Raw genomic sequence first — 10,503 nt, 5'->3', positions numbered from 1 at the left:
ATCCTTTTGGGCCCACCCTTGAGCTAGGTTATGCTCTCGGGCCTTTGAGGGGCAAGCATCCTCTCACTGATCGCTGTACAGAAGAGGAGGCCCAAGGGGCTGGGGAGTGGAAGAACTGAGGACCATTAGGCCCTACGTTCCTGCCAGAGACATGCCTGAGTCTTAAGAAGTTGGAAGAGTAGGTCAGGAAAGAAAAAGTGGGAAGGGAAGTCCAGCTGTGAGACTGTGCAGACCGAGAGAGGCAGCTTGACACACGAAGAGAGTAATGAATGGCCAACTGGGGGCGAATCAGTTAAGAGCTGACTGGAAACATTCAGACCAAACAATCGACAGAGTACAAATGGGGCAAGGGGGTATTAATTAAGCCTGCTGGAAGTCACACGCTCGTGTGCTCCACGTGGGCCAGACGTCGTGACCTGCACTACTGAAGAGAATGGAGCGAGAGGGATGGGCTGCCGCTTCTGTGTCGCTGGCACTCAGTCCCTCGTGCTCCCTCTGATACAGCTGGTGGCCTTGTGTTGAGATGCTCTACAGAGGAGGACATGTGGCAAGGAATGGAGGTTGGCCTCAGGCCACAGCTCTTGAGAAGTGCTGTCTTAATCCAACAATGCCTTCCTGAGTCAGCTAGGGAACAGCTTCTTCAAGGCTGAGCTCTGAGTTGACTGGCACTGTGGGAGACAAGATTGAGGCTCTAACCAACAGAAAGTACAAGGTGGTAGAAAGTGACTTTCAGGGGACAGTTTGTTACACAGCCAAGAGAACAATCACAGGGGGGAATCAGAGCATGGAGAAGAAAGAAGTAGGACTGAAGCCCCAGTTAGAGTCAGGTGGATTTGGTGACTGAAAGATTTTAGAAGTGAGAGAAAGAGGGATGAGTGGAAAGCCATTCCAAGGAGAGCTCGGGCTCTGCAGCCTCTCTCCCCGTGTGACTCTGGGCGAAGACTTTCCACTCCCTGAGCCCCGGTTTCCTCATTTGTAAAAATGATATCATAGAAGTCAACACAAAAGCCTACCTTTTTCATTTCAGGACCTGTATATTGAGGGGCGCATAAAAGTTTGATATGGCATTTCCAGAAGGTTGTATGCCAAGATTAAAAGGCTTCATTGCAGATTTCTTCTGTCCTGAGAAGCTCATGAACGTGTTACATGGCCCAGGGCAAGGGAGGGGGGTGTGTGCAGTCTGACTTGGGAGATGAGACCTCAACAGACATGGGAAACATAACCTTGGCCTCATGGACACTGTGCTCGACTTTTGCAGAGTCAAGCCCAGTCTTTGAGACGACTAGTCTGGCTTGCCCTTCAAAGCCAGCGAGCAGTGGCCAAACACATGGTCCTTCGTTCCAAACCACCAGCACACCACCTGCTCAGAGCTGGTCTTACCTGTCTGGGGTCTGTGGACAGGGGTGGCGCAGGGCCCTGGGTTTGCTGCATCATCTGCTGCATGAAGACCGTAGAGTGGTCAGACTGCAAGGTGGCAGTGGTGGTGCTGGAGGCAGAGGCTGAAGAAGCCTGTGTCAGCATCGGCTGCTGCAGGTACTGGAGCAGGGAAGGCGGCCTGGGGGTGGTCGGCACAGAGGGCATCCTCTGGGGCCGTGGCCCAGAAGCAAAATGGGACAAAGGCCTGGTGTTGCCAAAAGTAAACGGGTCTGGCATCCCTGAGCTGGAGCTTGCCATCCCCTGCTGCATGACTAGCCTCAGGCTTCTGGACGAATTGTTGGCTGGGGGCTTATTAAAGACCACATGTGACTGCTGCTGCTGTTGTAGGGGCTGCTGCGGGCCGAGGGGGACTCCTGTGGGGGGGAGGCTTCGGAGCATTGAGCCCTGTGGAGCGAAGGACTGCTGTGGCAAGCCTGAGCTGGGCCTCGGCGGGCGATACGGGTAGGAGTGCCTGGGGTTGCTGGTGGGCATGTTGGCCATCCGGTGCCTTGGGGGATTTCTGATGTTTGAGGACACCAGGTTGGCAAGAATGGAGCTCTGAGGACTGAATGGAGACTGCTGGTTGAGAGCCGGGCTGGGGAGCCTCTCAGAAACATAGGGCACCAGGGCAGTGCTGTTGCTGGTGACCATGCCTGGGAGGACAGCATTGGGAGTACCCTGGAGGCTGGTGGCTGGCAGGTTGCTGGACGACATGCCGGACAGGCTCTGCGTGTTGAACATTGGCAGTGGGTATGGAGATGGCACTGGATGGAAAGGAGGAGAGACTCCTGGTGCAGGGAGCCCAGACCAAGCTGGAGGAGGCCCTTGCTGCTTTGTAGTAGAGCCCCGCTTGTTGGCTGCCAGGGCCTTCAGCTGGTTGGCATGGTGCCACTGGTTCACCTGGGGTGGTGGCACAGCGGCAGCGAGCATCATTTGGCTTTGGTTTCTGGCCTGTGCTGTTGACGAGCCGGACGAGGCCATCTGGTTACTGGTGGAAGCCATGTTGTAGCTGACCCCCGAGGAGGAGAGCGGCACGGGGAGTGACACGCCAGGCGCTTGGCTGGAACTCGGGTTTGCCCCGTGCGGCACGTGTGCTGAAGGCCTGGCCGATAGGCTCAGGTCCTCCGGAAGCTGATTGAGGGCCGGCGGGTCTTCTGGCTTGTTCCTCAGGATCTTCTCAAGATTATGCTCACTGTTAGAGGACCTGTGGATTTTTGTTAGCTCCTCCAGAAGATCATGAATTTCCTCATCTACAACTGGCACTGTGCTTGGCATACTGTTGGCTCTGTCGTAGTAAGAGACAGTAGGATTTCTGAGATCCACTGCTGCTGCCTGAGGCACCACAAATGGTGATTCCATTGGGACGCTGGTCATGGGATTGCTTTCGAAGAGGAATGCATGGCCAGCCGCAGCCGCAGCCGGTGCACCTGGGTTGATCATCATTGGAGGTGCCTCCATGTTGGCACTGGATGTGCTGGGATGGGCAACCAAGCCCACAGAGAGGGTGAGGTCTTGAAGGCAGGGCCTCTTGATTCTGTTAGGGTAGCCCCCTTCAGCCACGCCTGGAAACTGCTGGACATTGTCTCCTGACTGTCTCTTTTCAGAGCCTTGTGGCTGAAAGAGAAGAGAGTGTGGTGTTTTCACAAAGGCCTGGCACGTGAAAGCTAACAGGAAACCTGCGAGGTAAAACAGACCTGGCAGTTTAAAGACTAATGGTTGTCAAAAGTAGAAAATGGGGTCTGTTTTTGGTACAATAATGCTTGTTTCTCTGTTGTTGTGTTCCACTGAAACTGTCTTGTTACATTTCAAGTAAGGCATTATGCTGCCCGTATACGAGACGTGACAAAAAGTCATCCAAAGGATATTGTTTGCCCAATTAAAGGAGTTAGATGAAACCCCACAGAAATCACTAAGTGGACTTTGCATTGACAAAGGCAGGCATTTAAGAGAAAACTAAAAGTTGCTAGGATAGGACGTGCCTACCCTCATTTTAACAAGTAAAATGCACCATGTAGACATTTAATTTGTAAACTGCCTGCCTGTCGTGGTGGGAGGTATCAGATTACTGTGATAAAGTAGAATATGATGGAGCCTTTAAAGGGATGCAGTAGGTCTGAGAGTGCTTTTCTGGGCAGCTGTTTTATTTAGGAAGAAACCCAAGTTACAGAATCACAATCATAGCATGATTCCAGTTAACACATCTCTCTCTCTCTCTCACACACACACACACACACACACACACACACACACGTACGTATTCTCTCTCTGTCCTCAACTCTGCAGAGATGCTCACTATTTAGAAGCATTAATCCTGGAAACAAAGTCAACACCATAAGAAGGGAGGTTTCATGTGAGGTGTTGGCACTGGGAATGTCTGGGTCCCAATGTGCCGACCTGCAGAGTGGGCTCACTGACAGGATTTGTCAGGCAAAGGACGATGACAGGGTTGGGAGGTGGATCCCCCTGCCAGCAGTGACCAGGGAAGTCGCTGCAGCTCCCTGGCAGAATCCAAACCTTCACCTGGTCATCGGTCCGCCATCAGGCTGCTGAGCCTCAGAGGGGGGGGGGGCTCTGGTGGCCCTCCTCGCCATCCACTACCTGACACGCCAGCGGGTTTTCTCCCTGGGAGCCACTGGAGGATGCCACCTGCCTGAGAGGTGCCACCGTATTGTTAGCAGCACAGTCCCCTACCGACTACGCCACCAGAGCCCCCTGGTCCGTGAGAACCCAATGTGGAAGGGAATGCCAGGAGCCACAGCAAATGTCTCAATTCAGGAAACTAACTAGGAGTGTCGAGGGCATCTGAGGAACCAGAGTGCATCTCACAGACTGGGTGGCTGCTCTCAGTGGCCTAAACCAAGTCCAACCGATGCAAGCCATGCCGTGGGGTCATCGCCTACATACAGCAATCTCCGAGGTCCTGAACAACCTCAATCCTTTCTCCATCTGTCATTATCCACCTCGCTTGGAAGAGGTAATCTGATCACACAGAGACTTCCAGACTTCAAATTACAGATCAGAGTAAATGACAAACTTTATCATCAGTCTACTTTGTCTCCACTGCTGGTCCCTTTGGGCCGGCCATTTTCCCTCTCTGAGCCTCAGTCTTCTTACTTCACATGTTTTCAATGGACTGCGAGAGCTCAGACATGTGTAGTTATCGTAGTGCCTGGTGGGGGTGTATACACCAAGGAAACATTTCTCTTTCTATTCTGAAAACTGCAGACACATTCCTGGTGGTCCCGAAACAGCCTTCACCATGGTTTACTCAGCAGCACCTGTCATCCAAGGCAGATCTGCTGTTGGTCATTGGCTGGAGTCCTGAACAGCTGTGTGAGAAGCTAACTTTTGTAAACCTAAACAATTAAACGCAGCAAGAATTTGCCATTTGAAAGGAAATCTTCAGCAAATCCTTTCACGAAGGGGAAGATCTTGCACCCAAACTTAGCTCAACACCCCATGACCCACAGCAACAACATGTTACGCGTGGGAAATGACGACAATGAAATGCACACTGTGTGGTGACAGTGCCAGCGCAGCAGGGCAGGGGTCTCTGAACCGGAAAGATGCTGCTTGTATGGCAATGCATGTGTGCTTGTGACGGCAGCGGTGGCAGCGGTGGGGTGCCGTGACGGTGGTGGTAGTGGGTGGTTCAAGGTTGTGCTGCTGAAGGTGGTATAGGTAGAGAATATGGTTGTGGTGGCAGAGGGTGGAGGTGGCGGAGGGAGGTAATGGGGGTGACGGTGGTAGAGTGGGGTACGGAGGAAGCGGTGGTGGAGGATGAGTGCTGGTATTGCTGGAGGGAGTACTCGGCCTGGATTCCAGGGCGTGCTGCTAACAGGATGTTCCCTTCATGCTACACGGCTCTGGTAAGACCCTCCCCTGGCCATGCGGCACGAAGAAGACTCAGTACCACTGCGGTCCTTCCTAACTATCTTTTCTTTGAACTTGGAATATTGGGAGATGTTCATGAAAATGCTACCAATGACTCCTTGGGGGTGTCAGATTTCACTGCAGCAGAGGGCAAGGGCTTTCGAAGCTCCTTTGCTGGCATGTAGCTTAGGGGAAAATGGCTGGCACTTAACTACTGTGCACTTAGCTACCGAAGCCATATATCCAGGAAGCAGGTGCTGGGTGTTGGCATTTGGGGGCTGGCTTCCTGGAGGTATTTCGTTTGGGCCTAGTTCATGGTTCTAAACCCAATAGGCCTGACTTTATGGAGGAAAAGAGGCCAGAAAATGTTGAGCTTTTATGGCCATGTCACTGGGACAGCCAGTCCAACCTCCACTCCTTGAATCTACTCTAGAAGACACGTGCTCTGCTCACTGCAGAGAGACTAGGCATCAGGGTGCCTGGCACAGAGGCGCCAGGATGGAGCCAGGAGTTTGCCGAGGGCCACTGCTGGCCCACAAAGGAGTGATGAGCAGAGCAAAGAGCCTGTTCCCAGGGCCCCGAAGCCGGGGAGAAACGGACAATGCAGGCAGAAGAGGGAGGACGGCAGAGACAAGGATTCTGGGGGCTCTGGGACTGGATGCCCTCAAGTCGATTCTGACTCATAGCAATCCCACGTGACTCAGCAGAAGGAGCTGGCCCGGAGGGAGTCCAGGGCTGTCACTGTGACAAAAGTAGCCGTCCAGGTCTTTTCCCTGGAGAAGTAGCTGGCAGGTTCTCACTGCCAAGCTTCCGGTCTGCAGTTGAGCACTTAACTACCCATTGCACCCCTGGGGCTCCTCCCTCAAGTAGGAACTGGGATTTGGGGAACAATGGACCAAATGCCCAATGATTTAGATCCAGAGCTGGAAAACTATTTTCTGGAAAGGACCAGACAAGCATTTTAGGCAGAAAGAATTAATGGCTGGGTCCCAAGAAAACTTTGTTGCTTTGCGGTTAACCAAAAGGCTGATGGTTTGAACCCGCAGGTACAAGATACGGCATCTGCTTCCCCAAAGACTACAGACTTGGGGGCCCAATGGAGGAGTTCTATTACTGGGTAGCCCCCGCTCACTGGATCTTCACTGTGATCTAGGTTCCAAGCTTCGGCTGGAGGGGCACTAAGAGTGGGTCCCCACGGTTTCTGGGGTGAGCAAGTGTGAACCTGAGCTGGATGACAGCCAATGGAGCAAAAGGAGTGGAGAATCGAGAGCACTGGAGGGAGAGGCGAGTGAAACCTCAGCTGCGGAGAGGCACGCTGCCGTGGGGCCTGCACCTTGGAACTGCCTTTGAGCCTTTGGTACTTTGGGGGCTGGATCTGGAGACGGGCAGCAGGGAGATGCGGGCAGCACGGAGATGCGGAGAAATGCGAGGTGGGGAGGAGGAGAGGCAAAGGGGAAAGACAGCTTCTTCTAGATCAACTACAGAAATCAAATCTGCCACGGAAACAAATGTTCATTATGCCAGCAGTCTGGAACTCGGCACCTCAGCAGGCAGCTTCTGACCTAAATATCATGAGTCTCTCTGGCTGGGAATGTTCAGGGAAAGCAAATGGCCTCAGCCTGTGCAGACCAGTCCAGAGCTTGGGGAGCCGCAGGCCACACCCCCCGGGCTTGTCCCCACCTCAACGTGCACATACTCTAGAAGGGGGGCAAGGTATCTGCGGCTCCGCTCCCCTGAACTCTCCCACCGTGACAGCCCGAGCTCCAGACTCTATCTATGACTTTGGAATACAGAGTGCAGACAAGGCCCACAAGGTCTCTTAGAAGTTCAGGCATAGGGGACGCCAAGCTTCCAGATGCTAATGTAAGCCAGCTGCAAAGCGGAGCTCCCCTGCCAGGACCCTCTGCCTCAAATGAATCAAAATCTACCACTGACTCCAAGCTGAGCTGGCCTTAGTCCTTGAGGAAGAGGACCACCTGAAAACAAGGCCCTGTCTGGCTCCCTGTCCTGCTCTGGTCTCTAATGGAAAGGGCCTCCCCCGCAAGACAAGGAGGAGGAGAGAGGAAAAGGAGTGGAACAGCTGCATACTCCGTGGGGAGGATCCCCAAAATAGAAAGGCGCATATGCGCTGCAGGTCCTTGACCCAGAATGCTGAGAGCTGCACCGGAGGCCCAGCTCTCGCTAGTGTGGCCGGGTGGGGACAAGGCTCCGGTGTGGCGACCTGAGCTCCAGGGAAACACGGTTTCGACCGCCGTCCTGCCTCCACTCATTAGAAGCATGTGAACACGTGCACAGTGGTGGACAGTGCATACTTCATGTCACTGAATTCTATGAGTAAAACGCGTAGGCATGGGGAAGGCTTTGTTATATGCGCTTTAAAAAAAAAGTTTTAAAAACAGAAGAGTACTAACAGCAAAGGTGCACCTGATCCAGGCCATGGTCTTTGCAATTACTTGCTATGCATCAGAGAGCTGCACAATGAACAAGGATGACAGGAGAAGAATCGATGCCTTTGAGTGGTGGGGCTGGAGGAGAGTCTTGAACATACCAAACCTGCCCTGATTTCAGCCTATGCAGCTGGGCGTATGCATAACCTCCCTACTCACACACCCACTCTAGTTCTAAGCTCGCACTCTAGGTTTTCCAGATTGCTGTATAAAGAACTCCAGTTCTGTAGTGAGTGGCTGGCTACTTCCCTGAAAGTTTTATATTATATTAACCTCTTATCTAGCAACCTTGTTATAATAACTTATTAGTCATAGAAGTTTTCTTGTTGATTCTGTACGATTTTCTACAAAGATAATAAGGTAATGTGGGATCAGTTTTATTTCGCTCTTTTGCTATGTGCATCTTACTTCTCTTACTTGCCTTATTGCGTCAGCTATGAATTCCAGTATAATGTTGACTAGTAATTGTAAGAGAGGAAAGCGTTCTCTCATTCCTGATCTTACAGGGAGAGCATGCAGTTTCTGACCATTAGTCTAACACTGCTGTTGATACCATGTGTCACTGAGTCATCCGATTTAGGGCGACATTATCCTACACAATACTCACAATCTCCAACATTCTCAAACCCATTCTTATTGTGTCAATCCATCTCTTCCTCCGACCTTCCACCTTTCCTAGCATGATGGCTTTTTCCAAAGACTGCCCTCTCCTGGCAACATACCCAAAGTAGGTGAGACAGGATTTCACCACCCTTAACTCTAGGAAGGACTCTGACTAGACTTCCACCAAAGTAGATCCGCATGCCTGTGAGGTTTTGGTAAATGTCCTTTATCAAGTTACCAAAGATGCTCTGGAGTTTTAAATCAGCCTGCTTGCTGCTCCTGGGCAAGGTGGGCCAGAAAGTTCCAGGAAGCCACCAGAGTGAAGATACTTCTCCTGTTCACCTGTTTATGGGCTACCTCTGCTACTGTTATGTGCTTTATGGTTTTAAAACATGTTTGAGACCTAAGAGGTAGCAGAGTACAGTGGTGACAGCAGGCTGAGTCCTGCTACTTCCTAGCTCTGTGGCTTTATTCAAACTTCTTAACTTCTCTGAGGTTTCATTTCCTGGAGATAATACTAGTCTTTTCAGTTCAGGGCTATTGTGTTGATTATGGGATAAGATCCTCCCTCATTGTTTAGCAAAATGCCTGGAACCTAGGAAACTACCATCGCAACATATAAGGATGTGTGTAGAAATGGGAAGAGAAAGAGAGGGCAAAGGACAAGCAAAGCCCCTTCTGTTAGGAGCAGAAGCAAGGCGAGAACTTCAGTGTCTGTCCTGACTTTTGACTCAGAACAATCAGCACTCCATGGGAATCCCAGAGCTACATTAAGGGGGGGAATATATCTAAATCCTCTCTGGAGCTTTACAGACCTTTATTTCAGTGCCTCAACTCATGGTGTGGTTTGTTAGTTTGTTTAGGGAAAAGGATGGGGAAAGCAGCTGCTGTTCTGTCTGCTGCTGTCTACCTGAACTGAAGGCAGCTCTTAGGCTGAGGGAAGTGGGGCAAGAAAGAGGCTTCCAGGTGCACACGCCCCCGGAAAGCGGGGCTGGTTCTCACACCTCACCTCTCCACCCCTCCCCCCTCCCCCCAAGCTCTGAGGAGCATTGTTTGCAGCAACTCCTGATATTCAAAGCCTCAGGCCACAGACCAGGTTCAGGCTTTCATTGTCAGTGAACAAATCAGTGGCACCATGGTCCCCTTTTAGCATCATCCTGCTAACTTAAAATCAGTTCCTACAGGGGAATCGGAATCCCTACAGAGGAATTCCTAACTCTACCTGAGTTTTGGAACCTGGGCTGGGCAATGTCTTGGTTTTGAGGAGGAAAGTAGGAATTTGTTTATAAAAAGGACAAAGGGGCCAGAATATGAAATAGGAAGTCCTTGTTAATCATGACTTTCTGCACTCTGTCACAGGAAGACACTAATGCAACATGCTTAGTACTTCTCATTCAGACATTCCTGGTTTCTATTAAAAGAAAAGGTCAGATCTTCTTTCCTCTGGACATTCCTATGTCTTGGTGAAGGAGTGTAGCATGAATACCACTGAACCAGAAACCCAGCTGGAGCGTTAGGCTGTACTCTCAGTCTTAGAAGGGGCTAAGGTGGCTCATCTCCTAGGTCTTTCCTAGGTCAGATTGCCCCACAGTTACGTTTGCGCAGAGAATTTCAGTAACACATCTTTATGTTCAACTTTAAGATTAGATGCATTACACACACACACACACACACACACACACACACACACACACACACACACACTCTCACTCACTCACTCTCTCTCACCCTCCCCACCCTGCTTTCCACAGCCCATTGCTCACCGATTCCTGGGGCTTCTGGGAATCCTGGTTATTTCCCTCCCTGTTGTAGGGTGGAGGTTGGTTCTTAGGAAGCTGATTTTTCCACTCTTCCATTGTTTGATCTCTGCAAGGAGCTTTCCAAATGACCTAGACAAAGGACTTAGGGAGACAAAAAGTACAGTCTTTCAGATGTAAGGATGAGACCACCGACCCCATGAATCAGACTTTGCTCTGAGGGCAGGTCTGTTGAGTCAACTGCATTCCTTCTTCTCCCTCCTGATCCCCCCCCCCACTTTGCTCCACCTCCACCTAGTACTGAGGGGTTGGGTGAGGGACAGTCTGGGGGAACTATATGAACACTGGGCCAAAGACAGGAAATGTGGACCCTAGGTTGTACTCTGCTTTTGAGTGGTATACAGAAG

The 10,503-nt window shown here is 51.3% G+C and overlaps 1 protein-coding gene across 1 annotated transcript; it reads right to left on the bottom strand.

The window, feature by feature from the left end:
• Window positions 1-360: 360 nt before the first annotated feature.
• MAMLD1 (mastermind-like domain containing 1) lies at window positions 361-10,195 on the bottom strand. The gene is made up of 3 exons (XM_006899963.1): window positions 10,103-10,195; window positions 1,381-3,030; window positions 361-528 (listed from the first exon to the last, which is right to left on the bottom strand). The coding sequence occupies exons 1-3, from the start codon at window positions 10,193-10,195 to the stop codon at window positions 361-363; spliced, it is 1,911 nt and encodes a 636-aa protein (XP_006900025.1).
• Window positions 10,196-10,503: the final 308 nt, after the last annotated feature.

Source organism: Elephantulus edwardii, unplaced genomic scaffold (assembly GCF_000299155.1).
Source record: "Elephantulus edwardii isolate Elephantulus edwardi_28Jun2011 unplaced genomic scaffold, EleEdw1.0 scaffold00269, whole genome shotgun sequence".
NCBI lineage: Eukaryota > Metazoa > Chordata > Mammalia > Macroscelidea > Macroscelididae > Elephantulus > Elephantulus edwardii.
The sequence above is the reverse complement of the archived record's forward strand: the minus strand, read 5'-3'. Positions and strand labels throughout refer to the sequence as shown.

Excerpts from the sequence above, each read along its gene's own strand:
- MAMLD1 (XM_006899963.1), bottom strand. The coding sequence starts at position 10,195 with ATGGAAGAGTGGAAAAATCAGCTTCCTAAGAACCAACCTCCACCCTAC. Across the intron at positions 3,031-10,102 it reads CCCAGAAGCCCCAGGAATCG|CCACAAGGCTCTGAAAAGAG; the intron begins GTGAGCAATGGG and ends CTTCTCTTTCAG. Across the intron at positions 529-1,380 it reads TGTCCACAGACCCCAGACAG|AGCATCTCAACACAAGGCCA; the intron begins GTAAGACCAGCT and ends CCTCCTCTGTAG.